This window comes from Acipenser ruthenus, chromosome 28 (assembly GCF_902713425.1).
Source record: "Acipenser ruthenus chromosome 28, fAciRut3.2 maternal haplotype, whole genome shotgun sequence".
Classification (NCBI taxonomy): Eukaryota; Metazoa; Chordata; class Actinopteri; order Acipenseriformes; family Acipenseridae; genus Acipenser; species Acipenser ruthenus.
The window spans coordinates 8,191,865-8,214,009 of NC_081216.1; the positions used below are offsets into that span (position 1 = coordinate 8,191,865).

The 22,145-nt window shown below is 39.0% G+C and overlaps 1 protein-coding gene across 4 annotated transcripts in view; it reads left to right on the forward strand.

The window, feature by feature from the left end:
- LOC117434577 (speckle-type POZ protein) overlaps positions 1-21,869 on the forward strand; it is a 165,419-nt gene extending 143,550 nt beyond the window's left edge. For all 4 annotated transcript variants that reach the window (XM_034057158.2, XM_059002810.1, XM_034057159.2 and 1 more), the window contains 5 exons: positions 9,098-9,275; positions 11,234-11,289; positions 12,891-13,013; positions 13,888-14,030; positions 20,169-21,869. In XM_034057158.2, coding sequence (XP_033913049.1) covers positions 9,098-9,275; positions 11,234-11,289; positions 12,891-13,013; positions 13,888-14,030; positions 20,169-20,313 — 645 coding nt within the window. In that variant the 3' untranslated portion in view covers positions 20,314-21,869. The remainder of the gene's footprint in view (positions 1-9,097; positions 9,276-11,233; positions 11,290-12,890; positions 13,014-13,887; positions 14,031-20,168) is intronic.
- The last annotated feature ends 276 nt before the right edge of the window (positions 21,870-22,145 follow it).

The following is a 22,145-nucleotide window of genomic DNA, read 5'->3' on the forward strand; positions in this document are numbered from 1 at the left end:
ACAGTAGCTGAGATTGAATAGGTGAGGAGAGGTGAGAGTTCCCTATGTTAGCTGGAGATCTAGATTACCCACTTCTAGAGTGGATCGTGAAGGCATTCCCTGGACCAGAACTCAGTCAACAGGAAGAAGCCTTTAACAAGGGTAAAGGTCGGGGGGGGGGGGGGGGGATTTTGGGGAAGCACTGTGAGGTGCACCATGAATTTATGCCAACAGTTACTACAGCCTGCTGTGTGCTTCACAACATCTGTGAATTGGGCTTCGAGCAAGAGTGGGTGTCTAGCGTAAGCGAAGAAGCTAGGGAGCGCGTCCAGCCAGTGCAGACATATGAAGGACAACCCAGTACAGAGGCCTGACGTATCTGTGATGCTTTGCGGGACTTCTTGCAGGTGAAACTGAACCTGCAGTGAGTATAAATGATGTAAATAAGTGTTGCATGCATAAAAGGTATTTACAAAGTTAAAGGTCTAAAACCTGCAGCATTGTTTTCACATACTTTTCCACTAGTTTAACACTAGAAGTTCCGCGGCAGTCATTTTGGTGGTTTTTGGTTTTAAAATGTAATTTTCTTCATGTTACACATATGGGGCTGCGCGTTTATGTGCGGTGCGACGGTGGCCTTTTCAGGTGTTTTACAATGTATTGTTCCTAGCAGCTATCAACTCCTGGTTACTTTACAAAGAATGCACAGAGAAGAATTTACCAAGGAGAGAATTTATTTTACTAATCTTGGCCCACCTAATGTTGGTTTGTAAAACAAAGGGGGAGGGGGGGTTATGTGGCTGTCTTGTATTAAAGTACCAGCTGCTTGAGTTAAGTAGGGAACAAGTGCCACTGGTTTGTTGGATCAGCCTGCAGTTTAGTGCAGCACAATTTTCACACATATCTGTCTTGGTCTCAGCATTACATTTGCTATTCAGTGTTATTCAGTAGTGCAGCAAAAGACTGGGTAACACTGCAAGGTGTCTCAGCAGACAGCCTGATTTCTTGGGGCGCCAAGCCAGGGGTGGCCAAGATTTGTGAGTGATGGATATACCGAGTGAGAAGCTGGTGTACTGCCTGGTTATGCCCATAATGAAAACTGTGGTAGGGGCCATGCTGCACACCAGTATTTAGGATGTTATTTTGGCCAAGTGTTTGATCTGTTGCAGAGGCCTGACTTTCAGCAGCATTGGCACATCTTTCAAAGCAGTCTACTGCTCTATTAATGGCTGACACAATAGAGTCAAGGGCCTTTTTGATCATTCTCTTCTTGTTTATTTTGTTTTTTCATAATTTCCCTGTGCATATCTTGCAACTGCCTAAACATTCCTTGGGTTGCACTATCACGCTTTTTTTAGTGGGAGCCTCTAAACTTTACCACCATTGCCTAGCCTAGTGCTAACCCCCTGGCTTGCAGTGCCACTTAATGTGGCAGATATTGACAGAGGTGTTTCAGTCTGTATTGTCCGATTTTAAATGTGTGGACAGATCGCTGTCTTCAAAGACTTTATCTGCAGCCTCTGCACTTCGAGTGTAGGGGGTGTGAACAGAAAAATCTGGGGAAACAAGGAGGGAGGTCACAAAACAAGCTCTCATTGCACAAAAAATGTATTTGAACATTATTATTATTATTATTATTATTATTATTATTATTATTTATTTGCTTGGCAGAATCTTCAGTTTCAGAGTGTTCAGTTTCAGGTGTTCCCAAATCTGATTCTTCTGGATCATCTGAAATTCAGAATTACAAACAAAATGATAATTTAAGACGTAACTGGACATTACATCTTGTTCTTTAATAGTCATTTCTATAGCTATTTTACAATTTAGTTCCTAAAATGCACAAGTAAAACTTTTTTTATATATATAATACAGTATATTGGTATATATAGGAGGCTCTGTGGTCCAGTGGTTAAAGAAAAGGGCTTGTAACCAGGAAGTCCCTGGTTCAAATCCCACCTCAGCCACTGACTCGTTGTGTGACCCTGAGCAAGTCACTTAACCTCCTTGCGCTCCGTCTTTCAGGTGAGACGTAGTTCTAAGTGACTCTGCAGCTGATGCATAGTTCACACACCCTAGTCTCTAAGTCGCATTGGATAAAGGTGTCTGCTAAATAAACAAATAATAATATATCTTAAATATATTGTAATATTATAAGCACACAACTGTTTGACTGAAGAAAAACAAAACATGAATCAGCACATGAAGCCTTCTCGATTGCTTGATTAACTGCAGTCTACCATTCCGACGTATTTTATTGCAGCACCATGTCTGGTCTTGGTTTAAAATGAATATACAAAAAAAAAAAAATACAAACAAATACTTCAATATAGACCACCATATACTAAACTCATGTACAATTATCGTAGCATTAAGACACTTACCATCAAGACTGTCAATCACCGAGGCACTGGCAACAACAATGGGTCCGTTTCGAAGAAGCATGGCCATTTCATTGTACCACTGAAATTCTTTCACTGCACCAGCTCCACTTTGTCCTAAAGTACGCCGTTCAGCCAAATAACGCTGCTTCATTGCTTTCCATTTATATCTCAGCACCTCCCAAGGTTTTAAAATACCTTGCGCTGCCATGTAATTTTGTATGTTTTGAAATATTGTTGCATTACGTTGTCGTTTGCCGTCAAGTGCAGAGGCAACATCATTTTTTGTTAAGTAATTTAAAAAATAATTGTTTCTCCTTTGCTCCAAGTGTGCCTTGTTTTCTCCGCCATTTGCAAGTAAAAAATTAAACCACCTCTAGCGAGTGAGCTTGTGTGGCGGAGTGTCCCGCCCCTATGTATTTATTTATTATTATTTGTATTTGTTTGCGGCGCGGATAAAAGCGCAGCATCTTTTATTATTTATATTTAAAACCTTGTGAGGATGCATGACTGATCAGCTACTGATTATTTAACTAGCTGACAGTCATGCATCCTTACCAAATGCGTGCAGACTGTGGCCAAGGGTTAATAAGATAATTAACAGCTAGTTAACCCCTCGGCCAGAGTATAAGAACCTGCAGCTTTCCGTACTGGAGGTGGGAGTGTAGAGAGGAGAATACGGGAGAGTGGAGAGAGAGAGAGCGAGCGAGCGAGGAGATAAAGAACAATTGCTATATTTAAAAAATATACTTGTTTCTATTTGTTTGGCCATCGTGCCTTTTTGTTTTGTGTTTTGTTGTTTGTTTAAATGTTTTGTTTTGTTTTGTTTTGTTTTGTTTGTTAATAAATAAGCCGAGTGCCATTGCATTCAGCTTCACCCGCCCATCCATTGTTTTGATTCAGTTACTTCCTGGTCCGTGACGTCACCACACCTCACCACTGCGAGCCAGCTTAAAAGTTGACTTAAACCGTTTTTCATAGCGTTTCAGCTATTTTCTTATTCACTTAAGTTTTACCAAGCTAAAAGATGGAAAAAGGCTTTATGATTCTCTCAATAAAATTCTACAGGTGTTGTCTTCTAAAAATTAACCTTTGGCCGTATCACAGATCTTTTCACATATCAATGTTACTTTAACAAAGCATGTAATCAGAGATGACTTTCCCCTAATGTTAGGCTCTGGGTGATGCTTTGTTTATGTAAAAAATAATAATAATTGTGATGCACTGAAATGTGAAGTGTACTATTTTGTGTTAATTTAATTAACCAAGTACAAATAAGCAGAATAAATCCACCAACCAGAAAGGTGACAAATGAAAAATACCATAGATAGAAGCATCATATTGATGAATCAGGAATTCCTGTGAGTGTGGTTTCAGTCGTGGATAACATGGAACTAGCATTGCATTGAAAGACAGCAGCTGATCTCCAGGGTCTATTGCTGACAAAACCACTTTGAAATCAATGTAAAAAAACACACAGAAAAACTGGGTGTAATATTCATCAAAGATGTGTTCCTTTGCTTAGAACTCCCCTTGGAGAATATATTCTCCGCGTGGGCCAAGAATCCTAGCTATCACCCTCTCTGTGAGGTTTTTAATTGTGTTTCTGGGCGTAGTGGCAGGGATTTGAACTGTGTGGTGCTGAATGCCTAATGCCTTTCTCCACTGCAAAAAAAATAAATCAATCAATCAATCAGCCAAGGCATCCTGCTTCAGCAGACTTTTAGTCCAACGCTTTACCTGCCCCGACATCCCCCCCCCCCCCCCCACACACACACACACTTGTCAATGTTGCTAATAATTCTCAGCAGAGATTCCAGCCCACTGGCTCTCCCCCCTTTATGCTTGTGCTGATGGAGTGGTTATCACAGCTGCTAATGAGTGAGTGATTAATTCCTGTCAGAAAAGAAGACTGATGGCCCAGCCACTGCTCCAGTTCTGCACATCCTGGGCTGTGATTTATGCTGCTGGAGTTGAGTTTGTGTTTTGGGGCTGATTTTTTGAGCTTTTAAAAGGTAGACGTTCATGGCTAGCTGTCAAAGCCATCAGATGGTACTGCAGATTAAAAGGTTAGATCAGCAGGGTACTGCTTGTTTTGAAACACTAGACTCTACTTGGAGGCAAAGGCAAGTTTTCACAGAGGAATAAAGCAGTTGCAACAGTCCAAAACTAGCAGTAAACCGCATAGTTGCAACCTTATTGATCTTTGAGTATGTAAGACATCCTTTAGTTTAGCTGCTTCTGTTTAGGATAGTGATGCACTCCTGGATGCTGCTTGTGTTCGGATTCCTCACACTGCTTCTGTTGCTGTTAGCTGCAGTTGGCCAGCATTAACGTCACTATAATCACTGCATGTTGATTAGGTTTTTTTTTTTCTGATCAGATTTCACTTTGGCATTTGTCACATATATCCCATTTAACTTTGTGTTGGTGCTCATTGGTTAATCAGCCAGAGACAGTGCTGTGTGAAAGTAGGGGTATTGAATAATATTATTTTCTTTAGCGCTGGGAAAAATATCAGAATATTCAAGCGAACATTACTCCATATGAATTCCGCCATAAATTACATAGTTGCTAAAAATTAGAAATACGTATCCCATCATTTTTTTTGCCTTGCACTGATTTACCACCTAGCCAGAATTTGCAGACAGTTCTATAATGGCGAGTGAAAAAACAGCTCTGCCTGATGTGTGGGATTACCACACATATATAAAAACAGGATCAACAAAATGCAGCTTCATATTTGGTAAGCAAGTCAGAATCGGGGGATACAGATGCAGGTATGTCACTTGAAACTGCTTCACACTTTCCAAACACTGGCCCAACTTGCAAGTTGAATGTTACTTATAGTGATCAATGTTTTGAAAAAAAAATATCAAAATGGTTAGTTTTTCCTTCTGCACAACGCTTTCTTTTCCACATTTATTTTATTTGAAGAGTTTATTTAAGTTAGATGTAACAGCTTTCACTAGCATGTACAGCTAAAAAGGCATAAGTAAACCTCAGTAATGCTATTACTTTATGAAAATGTCTTTTGCCACTTGGTTTATTGCGAAGAAACAACAATGGCAGGGATTTAAAAAAACATAGTCTACTTTATGAACTGGGTCTGCCCGGACTACACACAAGAACAAATGTGTAACTTTAACTACTGTGTAACATACTTTGCTTTTATAGTTAATTCGGTGGGGTAAAGTACAGTTTTCACAACCTATCCTTCTGGGGTATTTTTAATACAGTTTTACATATAATTTGGTGATATAAAATCATTGCAAATCGTTATACTTTTGTTTTAGCTGGGAATTGTGCAGCATGTGATTGGACCAGGAAAGTGGAACTTGGTTTTGTATTTATTTAATTAACTTTAATATGTTAGTAGTGTAATTTAGATTAGAAGATTGTTTGACCTGCTGTCAGAGCAGTAATAAAAAAAAAACTAGCAAAATACCAGGTTTTTGTCTCCAGTTTGTCATTAGAAGGGCCTGGGAATTAAGATCCTGGAATTAAGCGGAGACTGGATTGATCTCGAGCACTAGAGTTTTGCACCACTGATTTAGGGTATTATAATATGTATGCCAACGTCTTGATTCAGGAATTTGAGATGGTGTGTGCCTCGGACATCTGAATGTAAGTATGTTCTTTATTCACTTGCAGGTTACAGCTCTCAACCGATAACTTCAGGTTTACAGTATTCCACTTGTCAATACTTTATTCTGAAGCAGGCAAACAAGCCACTGCCCCAGAGTAACTATAAGCACTCAAGCTACTGGACTAGACTGCACTGGTAACTGTTAGAATCTGCATCCTAGTATACATGGCAACCTGTACATCATCAGAGCTACAACACTCGCTCCTTCCTTAAAGGAACATAACAAATAGTGTCTTGCTACATAGTTACAATGTGTGTGTGTGTGTGTTTTGCCTTAAAATGAGGGATCCTGTGACCTCCTCGCATCCAGTTGCATACAGGTTTTAGCTGGTCCAGGTTTTTCTGTGAATTGTAAGTGTTGTGAATATAAGATGCATGCTTTTGCCTAATTAGGTGCATACAAATCAAAACAAAAAATCATTTAACTGTGTTATATTATGTTATGTTCATGTACAAACACAGAAGTGGGCATCACATTTGACAAAAAGTCATTCATACACGGAGAGAGCCACCCCTCCTCATTGTGGTCATGGGTTGACATTTTGAGAATGTCACCCAGCTCTTCATTGTTAAAAACAGCTTGCCGTTACAAGTGATGAACTGGCTGGATTTATTTACTGACGAATGCATGCAAATTTACAGATGGAACAGAAAGTGCTGACCCGGCTTATTCACAAGTCATGCATATCTGGATCTGTACATGTTTGCAGACAGGCAGGCGTGCATTCGGCAGCAAACACGCTTGCATTTATTATGTTTTTAATTAAAAAACTCTTAAATCAGGACAGGCTTTCTGAAAGCGGCTCATCTGGTATTCTGGCAAGTCTGGAGGGAGATTGTGCAGCAGCAGGTAAACAGCTGCTATACAGATTACACTTGATTTAAGTCAATTACATTCACACAGAAAGAGAGACAGAACATTTACAAGTACAGGTGCAAGTCAGGAGATTTGGAACCTCGGCTCTGGCAGTGTTGGTCTCTGCGTCTGTCTCTGTTTTTTGGATGTAAGCTTTTTTTCTCCTGCGAAATCCGCCTGTTAGTAAAATCAGCATCTGTTTTAGTCCCACGCCCAGTTGTAAAAATTACTTGAGCTACACTTTGGTAATTCGTGTTTTATAAAGAAAAGAAATGCCTGGCTACTTTATTAAGACAATATTGCATAGGTCCCAAGTTTCATCAACTGGAATGCTGCTCCACACTATGTGCTGTGGATAAGGGGGGGTTCAGGTTAATCCCCTTCACCGAGAACATTTTGGACAATTATTTAATCGGATCTAAATGATTTAAATGACATTTCGAATTAATTAAAAGAAAAGGAAAACAACAACATTGATTAATTTAAAATTTATATAATTTGCAGCTTGAATTGAGAACCCATCTGGAGTACATACAATTTGATGAAAAACTTAAGTTTTTTACATGGCCCAAACAGTGATCTTACATATATCTTTTATTGCATTTGTACAATGACCTGTGAAATGCTGGTCACTTGGGTGGACCGTATTGGGTTGGGCTGCCGGTTGCCCTGATCACAGCTTTAATGAGACGTGTCATAGACTTCAGAGGGTACTGAAAGGTGACTTCAGGGATGTTAATCGATTCAGTAATTCATATTTTAGGTAATTGGTGCAGAGAGGTAGGCAGGTGATTGAAATGTGACCAGGTTGATATGAAGACTAGTTTATCACTCAGACTGCTGTCTGTCAAACACTTTCAATCTGAGGATATTGGGAACAGCTCTCTACTAAAAAATATGTGACCTGTGATGGTCAGACTAGAGGATTCAACTTAAAACAATAACGCATTTCAAATAGGGATGCACCGAATCCAGGATTTCAGATTGAGGAGGGTTCGGATTCGGCCGAATACTTAGGATTCGGTGAACCGAATCCTACATCCGTCCAAACACACACCCATTTTAATACATCCCTCCAATGTATGCAGTTCTTTAAATAAAAGACACAAATCCGGTATTGAACGTAACTGTTGTATTTAATAACAGGTATTCAAGAACAAGAACACATTTGATGAACTCTGTCGCAGCTCTCAACTCCCTAAATTACTGGTGGCGCACTCACTAAACACGTCACGCAGCTGCTGAATGTAAACAAAATAGTTGAACAATATGCTTCAAGATAGTTGAACAATATGCTTTAGTAAATTACATTTTACATTATTGCAGTGTGCCAATACAAGTTGAACCATTTGGGAACTGCTGTGTTTTATTAAAATAATTAAGACTAAAATATTAAAAATGCACTAAAACATCTTGATTAAGAATAAAGTGATCACCTGTACAACTATGATGGCTAAAAAATAGATTACCTTAGTAGGTGTGGTATAAAACAGCACCCCCCATTTAGTAAGCAGTTTCAAATTAGACTCTTTCTGTCTCCTTACCTTTTTTACAATGACTGTAGTCATTCTGAGTGGCTCTGTTTGCAGTTACTCAAATACTGTTTCTTTTTATTTTTATATGCAGTGGAACTCTGTTTGTCTGCGTGCTTGGGGGGGACGACATAGGTCCACGGATGTGTGAAATCCGTAGCTTTTTCTGTTATCAAAAAAAGAATAATACAAATAAATAAATAAATAAATAAATAAATAAATAAATAGAAATACTACAAAGCTACAAGATCATAAGACATTTTATGGCAGGAATAAGCTATTCAGCCCATCAGAGCTCTTTAAACTAAGTTTTGTGTGTGCATGTATGTATGTAAAGGTAATTTTGGAGCTGCTGTTCAGTTAGTCGCCTGCCATAGACATATATAACATGGGCTAGATCAGCCAAAGTCTGTTTATAGAGTCAAGAACCAGCGCCATCTCATATACTGCTGTGTATTGTAGATCAGCTGAAGTAAACTTATACAAATAAGGAAATGAAAAGATGACGTAGGCTCAGACTTTTTTATGAAGACAAAAAAAAAAAACACAGAATTTGAGTAATAGCAGTAATAGCCCTCAGACTGATTTCAAACATCATAACAATGTAGATTTAAAGCTACTTGCTCTTTTAACTTGCCGTTTCCCTCCATGTTTGAGAGTCCTGCTGGTGCTGAGTGTCTCTCCTCCTTGTGTGTTGCAGGTGAGCGTGGTGCAGGACTCAGTCAACATCTCGGGACAGAACACCATGAACATGGTGAAGGTGCCAGAGTGCCGGCTGGCGGATGAGCTAGGGGGATTGTGGGAGAACTCTCGCTTCACAGACTGCTCCCTGTGCGTGGCAGGACAGGAGTTCCAGGCACACAAAGCAATACTCGCAGGTGAGGTTGTGAGGACTAGACTGGGATTCCAGGAGCACGACAATCCCAGTTAAACTGTAAACCTTTTAATCATCGCACACAGTCCAGCAAAACAGGAACATGTCTGCATGAACTGGACCAGTCCATCACACCTGGGATGTGTTCTGATTTGATTACGTTAACTTTCAGGAATTTACATATTTTATTACACATAGATGAAAGATTTACCGATAGGCTTGCAATAAATACTTAATAATGCCGTTGAATTTCCCGAGGCAGAATGGACCTGTCGGTTAACTAAGCATTTCTTTAATTTGAGCAAACTATGAGCCCTATGGCACTTCATAAGCCCCCTGTGCGTGGTTGCTTTCTGCCAGATTGCTGTGCAATAGTGGGGCATGAAGAGATTACTCCTGTCCTTTTGATTTAAACTTCTGTTTTCTGACCAGAGCCCGCCTTCTAATATCTCAAAACTAGAACCAGTCATATCATTCAAAGTCCCTGAAGCACTTTTGTAACATTACTGTGGAACTTTCAGCTCTCACATTTTTTATAGACTGCTTTTTATCTTTTTGGGGGGTGGGTGTTCAGGTAGTCCTGTTTTTTGGGGATTCTCCAACCAATTTAGCAAATAAACAAATAGTCAGCTTGTTTTTTAGGTGTTGTATTTGGCTCCAGTGTAGGAGAGAAATGATCCAGGGATGCAGTTTAAATAAGCCTCACATTGTATTGCAGATTGAACCATTCTAGATGTTGTACTTTGAGCTTGATTTAGTCACACCTTAGCTCTAATAGATAAACTGTGGAGCTCACCAGCAAAGGCACTCTAGTGAAACCTGGAGTGCATGCATCTAATATCCAAGTGGCTCATTGGCCTTTTGATTACTAGCATCATTGGGGGAAAAAAAAAAAAGAAAAAAACAGGTTTGTCTTGGTAAATACAGAATTGATGTAATCACTAAATTGTGTAGGCACTGTGTAAAGAATTAAAATAAAAAAGTAAAATCAACAGCATGTGAAATACAATTTAATAGCAGAACTACCTAAAAACAATCCGATCATTGTTTTATAACTCATATTCTGGGATTATTAAATGGTCCAGTGGTTAACTAATGTTTAATCACAGGACAGGTCCTGATTCATTATATATAAAGAAATTGAATTAAATTGGGGGAGAAAAAAAACAACAAATTACATTCTGCACAGGCTGACAGATCCAGCATCTACTAGCAGGGATCAGAAGCAGCCGGTACCCATGGTGTGTATCAAGCACACAGCTTTACTACAGTGCACAGTGATTAACCCTGGCTGCAGCACACCACACGCTCACTTCTTATTTCTTAACCTCATCTAATACCATACCCTCACATTTCACAGTGTATTGCAGTCCTGTATTGCACATTGAAAGGTCTTAACACCACTGAGTTAAAGAGGATGTTTTCCCATTTGCTGTGGTCTCACCAGGACTTCATTTTGCTGATATGGCTTTTGCAGTATACAGCATTCAATTTGTACAGGATATCAAAAAGATTAGCCTGTTTGCAAGATTTAGACATAAGGGCCAGCATCAGGTCGGAGCATCATGTACTTTCTGAATGAACTCAAAAGGCGGCAACTAAGATTCTGCAGGTTCAAATAATTCCAGATGGATTCAGAACACAGAAGCACTCGGAATGATTGAAACAAATAAAAAGGCATTTTAAGCTATCTCCACCTTCCACTTTGGTTACTTTAGTGCTCATAAAAGGTGAAGGACAATGGTACTGCCAACAGGCACCATGAGACTTGAACACCCCCTGCCATTCAGTGCTGAGCCTGTTTCATGCAGAGGGACTGACAGGCTATCAGAGCAATGCCAGAAAAGACATGGGACAAATACAATCTTGTAAGTCAGAGTCATTTGAAAACTTAAGCAGGTGCAAAGTCTCTGGAGGGCAAGTTTGTCCCATGAATTCTAAGTTTGTGCTCTTGTTTTCCAGCTCGTTCACCAGTCTTCAGTGCGATGTTTGAGCATGAAATGGAGGAGAGTAAAAAGGTGAGCATATCTCTGGTTTGTTGAGTTACTGTCTAGTGAGGGGTTACTGTTCTGTGCTGTGTTTTGTACATTAATACACTGTGTCTGTTTACTGCTGCAGGGGACCCTAGTTATATTAAAAAAGAGGCTTCTCGCAACAGACCTTTGTGTTTAATCCTTTACAATTCTTTTATATATAAAGCCAAGGTCTGTTGTGCCGGTCAAAGAATATGTCAACCAAGACAGCAGGGCTCAGTGTCTCAATAGACAAGGCTTTCTTTTATTTTAAAGGTTATAATAAAATGCCCTTTTTTCCCTCCAAGTAACCAGCACTTAATAGTTTGTCTTCCTCCAGGGTCTCGGTTGTCTAGAATATATTTTTGTCTGTGTTATTGAACTGTAGGCTCTGCTATTGAACGCTTTCACTTATAGTTCGTTTCCATGTTTTGGTGCAGTTTGAAATAAGCTCATTTGCAGGTGTCTGAGATTTTCATAACATCCTGATCTGCTTCAAACCAATCAAAAAATATCAGTACATTTGCAAACCGGTCGCGCTTTAGTTCTTGTGCAAATGAACCAGCTATTTCAGTATGGCAGTCTACAGTACAATGTCTAATGTGCTCTGTTTTCTGCTATTACAAATGGTTCCTACATACTTTATAATTTAGTTCGCCAAAACAAAACAGGTTGTAAAGTTTGATTTCTTCCCAATAATAATCAGACTCTAGGTAAGTTCAATCAACTTTCTGGAACACACACATTAAAAAGTAGTACAGGACACAATAGCAACAGCAGTGGCACTGTGAGTAAACTCACAGGTCTCAGAGGATGGAATATGAGCCCCGAGCTGCAAATAAACCTACAGGTCTCGGCAGGTGGAACCCGAGCAACGAAAGACCTGTTACAAGCATTAATGTACCCAGCAAACGCCTGCCCACTGGGGTGGAACTCCACCTAGAAGGTGTGGAAATCGACTTTCACCAGCGAACCGAGATGGCCCCCTTCACAGGAGGTGTGTTAGTAGGTTTTCCGTGACGCTTACCTAAAGTTATAGTGCGTCACTTTTAGCAGAAGTTTGTGGTTTGGAACCAATTTGAGCTGCTTTGATTGTGGTTTGTGATTTTTTTAAGCTAAAACTCCTCCTGCGAAAACAAGGGTTTTATCATCCGTCCGAGGTCACAACTGCACACTTCAGTTATGAAAAAACAGTTACTAATCACAAATCTCAGTGAAGGGTGTAGTTCGGGCTACATGCAAAGCTACAGAGCTACAAGGTCAAGGCAATGCTAGGCAAGAGTTAGGAAAGCAAAGGTCATCACACACATTTTGCTTTACTCACGCAACACTAATGTCCACATCTATTTTGCATGTCATCAGCATTATACAAATACACCAAAAGCCACACTTCACATGTAATTTCAGACATAAGTTAAAATAAACCACAATAGGATATCCTACCAATTTAAAAATTAAACAAAGTATGTGTGAAAAGATCAATATCAGTTTTCCTTGGCATCGTTCGGTGTGTCTGAGAGCTGGTTTTGATCAAATGTATTTAATAAAAATAAAAAGTGCCTGGCTATTCAAATTACTATATTTGAATGTCTTTTTCCTGTTTCCAGAACCGTGTTGAAATAAACGACGTGGAGCCTGAGGTTTTTAAGGAGATGATGTGTTTTATCTATACGGGGAAGGCCCCCAACCTTGACAAGATGGCAGATGACCTGCTGGCAGCTGCGGACAAGGTGAGTAGTGAAACTCACTACCAGTACCGCAGCATGAACCACACCTACACGTAGACATAAGATAAATAACTGATTATTGATCGCCGTAGCTTTTATTTAGGCAGCTTCAATTAAACATTTTAATTAATGGATTCATCACCCTGATCCCCTATTTGGAGCCTCATGTAGCTGGCTTCTTAAAAACACCTGCTTTGCTTGTGCATCGCCAGACTAAAGCACTTCTGTTTCATGATGAGAAATGGTGGAATCTACTGAATAAAAATCAGTGGCTGTATTATATTACTTTGCTTAATGTGTGTTTTCAATTGTGTTTTAGGGCTTGTGATTAGCATACACATTTGTATTTTAGGGGGTGGAGAGTTGCTTTTGAATAACAGAGTGTTTTCAATGCATTATTGTTGGTTGTTATTATTATTATTATTATTATTATTATTATTATTATTATTTCTTAGCAGATGCCCTTATCCAGGGCGACTTACAATTTTTACAAGATATCACATTATTTTTACATGCAATTACATTATTTTTTACACATTATTTTTGCATACAATTACCCGTTTATACAGTTGGGTTTTTTACTGGAGCAATCTAGGTAAAGTACCTTGCTCAAGGGTACAGCAGCAGTATCCCCCACCTGGGATTGAACCCACGACCCTCCGGTCAAGAGTTCAGAACCCTAACCTCTACTCCACACTGCTGCCCTTATTATTATTATTAACTGTCTGATATTGGATAAGCTGATTGCACCTATGTTTAACTCAGATATGGTGAATAGTTGTAGCCCTGACCTGTGAGCTGCTCCATTCTTCTGCTTTTGCTCCCGATTTGAGGAGCCCCATGCCTGACTCGCTGTCTCTTGTGTCCCCTGTCCCAGTATGCTCTGGAGCGTTTGAAAGTGATGTGTGAGGACGCACTCTGCAATAACCTGTCAGTGGATAATGCTGCAGAGATTTTAATCCTGGCCGATCTTCACAGTGCAGACCAGCTGAAGACCCAAGCGGTGGACTTCATTAACTAGTGAGTTGGACGCACAGTTATGGCTTTTCAGTAATAATAATAATAAAACCATCCATCAGACTTGGATCTAGTTTAATAGCAGTAACCGTGCATAACAATGCAGTTGTCAGCAGGTAGGCTCGTACTGGTGATGCAGGTGTCCTTGCTATGTTGCTATGAATCTTGGCGAGCCTAAACTTCTTAAAAAATAGGTTTCAATAATCTAATAAATAACCAAATTGGAAACCAAATAACATGAATTCCATGTGGATAAGAGAATGACTGGCATTTGCAATCCCAAAAATGTTACCATTAGTATTAGTTTGGAGCAGAGATGATATTAAGTCACAAGACCACACAAATCTGGTGACATCGTCTTAATCATCAATGGACAGAAGTTTGCATTAAAAGAAATGCCACAGATTCTTTTAAATTAAAAAAATCCTAGCTTCATAAAATGGCAGGTTTAGCAGCAGTAAGTCTCCCTTACTCACAGTCCCCCTGAATATCATTAGCAGTCTAGTCCCGATACTGAATTGAAAGGAACCATGAAGATATCCATAGTGTGACTGCCTCTTTAAGGAGGTCAGGGAAAATTAGGTTTTTCTGTAATATGATCTGAAAACTTAATTAATTTTTACAAGGGGGAAAAAAAAATCTGCTGTGTTCCTTTGATGTTTGGAAACCTCTGTGAAAAGTAAATTAAAAATACCTGCACTTTTATAATTCTATTTTTTGTTAGCTTCAACTCAATAATTGTACATTCCGTTATGACAGTTTCATTTGGTGCTATATCGTGGCTTTGTTCAATTGGCCGCCAGAGATGGAAGGCTAGTGCATCAGTCTAATCAGCCCTCACATAGTTTTATTTTATTTATATGTGTGTGTGTGTCTGTGTCTGTGTGTTTAAAATCAATAAAGAAAATGTATTTAAAAAAAACTTAAAAAACTACAATAGCTCTGATCTTTTAGAGCTATTGAAATATTGTGAATAAAAGTCCTATACATTGTGTCCAGCTGGGTGCTGTCAAACACCAGAAGTAATGATTGCTTCCTGATTAAGTGAAAGGTCTGGGGTAAGAGGGAAGATGGATCAGGACCTATCGTCCCCTTTCTCTCTGAGCCACAGTCTTGGCATTCTGATGTTGTGACAATACCCCTGGGGCCTGCTTGTTCCAAGCATTTCAGTTTCTCTCAAATATAGAAACACCTAACGGATGCCAAGGAAAAAGAGTGGATATTGATCTTTCAATATTCTCCAAACCCCAGGGTGATGCAGAATGTGGGACTGCTCTTAAACCTGGCCCGAGGCTGTTAAAAAATTAATCATATCTCGAGACATTTCGCTGTGTAATCGCCTGACGATATGGCAGCCGTGTTACTCTGCATGTGCCTGTATTGCCTGTCTCCTTCTGGGTGCTGATGTGATAAGCAGTCACTTTGTAAAGTGGGCGGAATGGAGACCAATTCTACCTTCCGAAGTTGGGCTCCTGTGCACCCTGGGAAAACTAACGTTATTGGTTTGTTCGCCCGAGGGGAAAGCTTACCATATCACTCGCTTGATGCAATTAAGCGCAGATGCTATTACCAGGCAGGCTCTCGTTAGTCAATTAAGTCCACTGTTCCATCAGTAATGATGGATTTTATAATTGCAGCTCACAGAAAGACAAGGCAGTAGCATGAATACCCCTGTGTCTGCTTAGATGATGGCTGGTGGGGGGATGTTGGCGTTTTTTAACCAGATGTGAACCAGATGTGTCACCTTTTTGTTTTTTAACTAGACCAGCAGATGGCTCTTAAGCCACGTGTGACTTACTGAGCTCCATAGTATGTCTTATGTGAAGTTTCCTATTTAAGGTTTTAGTTTGAAAAGACTGTAAAGGGCAAGCTGTAGTCTTGGGTCGAGTCATGTACAGTCAACAAGCATCATATTGGTTGTTTTAATAAGCAGAAAACTACTGAAGCAGTTTCTTAGTGTAGTTGCTACTGTTTAGTCAGCTTTTTAAAAAAATTAAATGTTACAAATGTTTTAATGCAGCTATATATGAATTGCAGAAGGGACAGAAATTACAGCTACACAACCCGAGGAACCATTTCTAAAACCACCTCCCTAAAGGAATTCAGCTGGAGCATCAATAGAGCATCAACACTGTTATATGCTCCTAATATTGAGCAGGTGATTCAGTGGATACATCATGCATGTTCATACGATACTGAGGTTATTCCAACAATAAGTATAGCTGAATAACCCAGGAGCCCTGAAGGGGTAGAGCAGATTGTTTACACATTGAGTGTTCTGTTTATACTGTATAAGAAGGATTATTATGGAATAAAGTATTTTTAAACCTAAATTAAACAAGTTAATTCCTTAAGTCAAGCTCTGCTTAGGAACGTCCTGTAATTTGTAACAGTACAATTCGCCCGGTCATTTTCTGTCATTGGATTTGAATGAATGCAAGATAGATTCCAAAATGAAATGTGTTCACTCAGGACCACCGAATATGAAGAAGTTACTTGATGCTAGATATCTCAATGGTTGTTGTATTAAACAGGATATTAAACAGTTTATGCATGAAGTATCCCTTTAAGTAAGTAAAACATGTGCTTTTCAGCACGCCACAAACCCCATCAATATCTCTTATTACTGGCTGTGCATGGTGAAACTATATCGAGACAAACCAGGATAAAGGTTAAGCCTACACTGCATGCCTATTTTCAGAGGCAAAAAAAGTAATTTACTTGTTGTAATGCATTTAAAACAAGTTTAATGCCTTAGGGCAAGACCGTGTTGCACATGGTTAAAATAAAAATATATATATTAGAACAATGGTTCCTATACATTTTAGTAAGGTGACCCACCAACTGCATTTTTTTTTGCGACCCTATATATATATATGTGTGTGTGTGTGTGTGTATATATGTTTGTTGTTGTGTGGTTTGCAGAAGTATTCACCCCCTACCAATAATGTCACATTTTGTTGAATTACAAATAATGTATGCACAGTTTTTCAAACAAACTTTTTTTATTTAAAGCTGTAGTAGTTAAACTGAACACTGTTATATGAGGAGGAGGTTAAATGTCAGCAAAACTTGCAAAGAAAATGTACAAAATGAACTTTACTGGTTGCATAAGTATTCAGCCCCTTAAGTCAGTACTTGGTAGAAGCACCTTTTGCAGCAATTACTGCTATGAGTCTTTTTGGATAGGTCTCTACTAGCTTTGCAGAGTAGGATGGTGAAATCCTGTTCTGATAAGTTTGGGGATTGTCGATGAACTGCAATCTTCAAGTCTCGCCATAAATTTGATTGGATCCAAGTCAGGACTTTGACTAGGCCACTCAAGAACATTAATTATCATCTTGTTCAACCACTCCAGTGTGGCTTTGGCTTTGTGCTTCTGGTCATTGTCCTGCTGAAATATGATTTGCCTCCCGAGTTTCAGAGTCTTAGCTGACTCAAACAGGTTTTCCTCAAGGATTCACCTGTACTTTGCACCATCTATTCTCCCCACTAACCTGACAAGCTTCCCAGTCCCTGCTGAAGAGAAGCATCCCCATAACATGATGCTACCACCACCATGCTTGACAGCTGGGATGGTGTTGACTGGGTGATGTGCAGTGTTGGCTTGCGCCAGCCGTAACGCTTGGAATTTAGACCGAAAAGTTCAATTTTTGTCTCGTCTGACCACAAAACCTTTATCCACATGTCTGCATTATCATCTACATGCTTTTTTGCAAACTCCATATGTGCTTTAAAATGAATCTTTTTGAGTAATGGCTTCTTTCTTGCAACCCTTCCATACAGGCCAGCTTTGTGTAGGGACCAGCTTATTGTTGATGTGTGAACACTGACTCCCATCTCAGACACAGAACTTTGCAGATCTCTCAAGTTCATTGTTGGCTTCAGAGTGACATCCCGAACCAGTTTCTTTGTCCGGCTGCTCATTTTGGGAGGGTGACTTGATCTGGGTAGTGTCTGGGTGGTATGATGCATCTTCCACTTCTTAATGATGGACTTCACTGTGGGATAATCAGCCCCTTTTGAAATTTTCTTCTACCCTTCTCCTGCTCTGTGCCTCTCTACCACTTTATCCCGAAAGCTCCTTGGTCTTCATGGTTGCTTTGTTGGATCACTATGTGAGTTGCAGCTTGAAAGTCTTTATATACCTGAGGTAAATTATCTACAAGTTAAACCACTTTGAGTACACAGAGGCTGAAACCATTTCACTAATTTTGTGACCTTTCAAACAAATCATTTGCACCTGAGCTGATTTAGGGCTGCATAGCGAGGGAAAAACATCATCAGCAAAGGGCAAAAGTGGGTGGAAGCGCATACTCCAGGATCGTGATATCCGTGCATTAATTCGAAGTGCAAGACAAAACGGACGAGCAACTGCAGATCAATTGACTGCAAATTTCAACCTGCGGCGCGAGCAACCAGTTTCATCAAAAACAGTCCGCCGAGAACTCCACAGAACGGGATAACATTGGTGTTTCCATTTTTTGGTCCACTGTATGTATGTATGTATGTATGTATGTATGTATGTATGTATGTGTGTGTATATATATATATATATATATATACATACACACACACACACAGTTGTAGTAAAAAGTTTACATACCCCAATGGAAATTTTTATAATTTCTAGAAATTTCTCAAACAAAGAATTGAGCGAATCTTTTGCAGCAAATGTTTTGCATTTGTGGATGAGGAAAAAAAAAAGTTACAAGAAATAGATGTCTACAGTTATTTATTTCAGCAATATATATAGTGGTAGTTGCTTCCTTACTAAAACTTAGTGCTGTCATTTGTTAAAGGCAAGCATGCAACATCCCCAGCAGTTGCTGCCATTCATTCTCTGTCCGGTGTGGACCTGCCCATACATTGAGACTGCACGTCTGCATCCACTGAATTGGTTGGAAGTGTAAAGCAAAGCTTTGCCAAGTTATACAGATGAGGAAATCGATTAGAAACAGTCCCAAAACTTGGTTACTCAAGGGCATCTGGCATACTTTAATAAAGTCCATATGTGCAGCACGTTCACTGTCATGTTGTTTCTCCCATCCAGGAATTTATTTTATTAGTACAGAGTCAAAAGAAAGAAAACGTGCCTATTCAGGTCTAAAATTCTAACTGCGTTTAAAAAGTAAGGCAGCAGGTTGCTTGAAGCGAGGTGGCTTTGCTGATCTTACCTGTAGTACTGATTTAACTTGAATACAACCGACACCGACAGGAATACCTTTTGTCTGCACTGACTTTGAAGTTTGTTTTCTGAAAGCTGTTATTTGTTTTACGTTCTATTTAGCAGACTCTGTAGTAGCCTTTTGTTTAATAAGTGATTATGAAGCTAAATAGCGATTTGATTGTATTTTCTCCAAAGTCACATTACAAGATGTGCAAAACAATTTACCTCCATCTGCATGTAGTTTCTTTGGACATTTCTTGACACGATCCTTAGTCGTCCATTTTTGGTATTTTACCTGAAAACTAGTAGATTTTAGCAACCTAAATCAAAATAACAATGCAACACTGACTTTGTCCCTCCTCCTGTACAGGTCGCAGAAAAGTACGCACGCACTGATAAGCTGATTTAAAACATCGTTGTCATGTGAACAGTAGATAAGAAAGTTAGTCACTTTGGAGTATTTTTTTGTAAATGTTATTTGTTTTTTTTGTTTTTTTGCCTAAGTGCAATGCACACAGGATGGCAAAGGAATAAAAAAAAAGCCTATCTACAGAATTAGGATTCGTAGTTTGTGATCACTTGCGGTGTGCAGTAATTAATTTAAATTAATCTGTGGTTTCATGGGAACCACACGGCCAGTCATGGTTTTGGTTTATATCAACATGCAAAAATTTAGTTATCTATAATTAAATAGCTAACTGAATATTAGCAAGGACATTTTAAATTTCAGCATGTTTTGTGCTCATTAAACTGAACTTGCTTATGCCAAAGACTACTGATAGCCTTTGTATTCTTTTTAAGCCTGAATGGGATACTCCTTTTGGGGTGGTCAGTGAGCATATATGGTCCAATAGCCATATTCTGTTCTATAAAATACTGCAGCAAGAAAGCCTACTTTTACTTTTTGTACTCAATTGAACTATAATAAACTGCACAAATCTATTGATTAATAAGCTCTCTCTCTCTCTCAGCCATGCGGCGGACGTGATGGAGACGTCTGGCTGGAAGTCCATGGTGGTGTCTCACCCTCACCTGGTGGCAGAAGCTTACCGCTCCCTGGCGTCAGCACAGTGCCCGTTCCTGGGCCCTCCCCGCAAGCGCCTGAAGCAGTCCTAATGCTTGTCTACCCCCCCCCCCCACCCCATCAATCCTCTCCCTCCTCCTGCACCCCATCTACCAGATCCTCCTCACCAACCTGAACCCCCTTTCCGTGTGAGAACAGTTGTGATTTCATTCTTGTGAATTTTATCAGAAACAAAAAGGCAAGTCAGCACTGCCTGGAGCCATTGGCCGCTGCCCAGTGCAGGGTCTGTGCAAGGTGCCTTTGCAGCGTGGAGAAAGACTTCACTGAGTGCAGAAATCCACACAGAGACTTTTTAAAAAGCAGCACGAGCCGACGGGAGAGGGGGACCGGACCTGGATTCTCATAGTGACCCACTGCTTCCGATAGTGTGTTTCCTTGTAGACGTCAGCTGTATGGAACGCCCTGCTGTTTGTTTTTTAAACTAGAGTGGCAGAGGATGAAGATTAAGGATAAAGACTGTTTTTAACAAGGAGAAAAGCATTTAGAAATAATAAGTATAATAATAATAATACAAATCAACCAGAGGCTTTGAAGCAAAAACAAAAGCGTAGCGCTGTTTTAAACTTTGCACTACTTTTTCCTTTTTCTGAACTTGTCGCTTTTGTTGATCACAAAAAATAAAATAAGCAAACAGCAAATGGATAGGCTAGGATGCTGAAATAACGATTCCAAAATGTAACTCAATTTGTTTTTAGTTTTGTTTCCTTCGAAAAGCAGAAAAACTAAAGTGTAAATTCATTTTGTGACATATTTGTGTTGAGACTTTCCACAAGTAGTACTTGTGTATTAAATGGCCATGGAAAATAGTTTCAAAACTGAAAAGCAACAATGAAAACAGCTCAGCCCAGACTAAATTTTTTCATTGTATTAATATAACAAACACACAATTAAGTCTGATGTTTTTCCCTAGCAATTTGTACAGATTTTGAGAAATATTTTTTTTTTTGCTTTTATCTCCATTTAAATTAAAAAAGGATTTCTTTTTTTATTTAAAGAAAAAAGAATGAACATGTTGTATTGTTCATGTTGTCCAAGCTATTTCTGTAAGAAAAAAAGAAAGAAAAAAAAGCTGTTTCTATGTTACTCAATCAACTTTAATATTACATCTTAAAGAAAGATTTTTGTTTTCAGTGTGTGTGTGTGTGTGTGTGTGTGTGTATATATATATATATATATATATATGTATGTATGTATGTGTGTGTGTGTGTGTGTGTGTGTGTGTATATATATATATATATATATATATATATATAGTATAAAAATATCATCATCATCATCTTCAGTCTTTTTCAGTCCACAGCTGGATGAAGGCCTCCCCAAGATTCTTCCACAAAAGCCTGTCTGCTGCGTCCCTCATCCACGTTGCTCCGGCATGTTTACTAATTTCATCTTTATATATATATATATATATATATATATATATATATATATATATATATATATATAGTTGCTGTTCAAATGTGGAATACATTTAAATAGTTGTAACATTATGTTTGTTTGTTTTTGAAGATATAAATTACAACTATTTTGTATTGTATTGCATTTGTGTGTCTTGTGCTTTTTTTTTTTTTTTTTTTTTTTAAACAAATCAATCTGCTTCACACAGTGTCATGGAGTAACTATGTATGTGGAAGGTGTTGGTTTTTTTTTTATTATTATTTTTTGAAAGTCTTCACCTGGTGGTCTATAGGACCTTCTTGGTGTGTGCATTTATTTTACCCTGTAAGTGACGAGTATCCCTGTAATGGCATGTAGTGAAGGTAGGTATATTACACTTACACTTACTGTGCTGTGTCATGTCAGTTTGAGAGGGCAGGACCAACAACACAGATCAACCAACAGTTTTTCAGTGTTATATTGGATG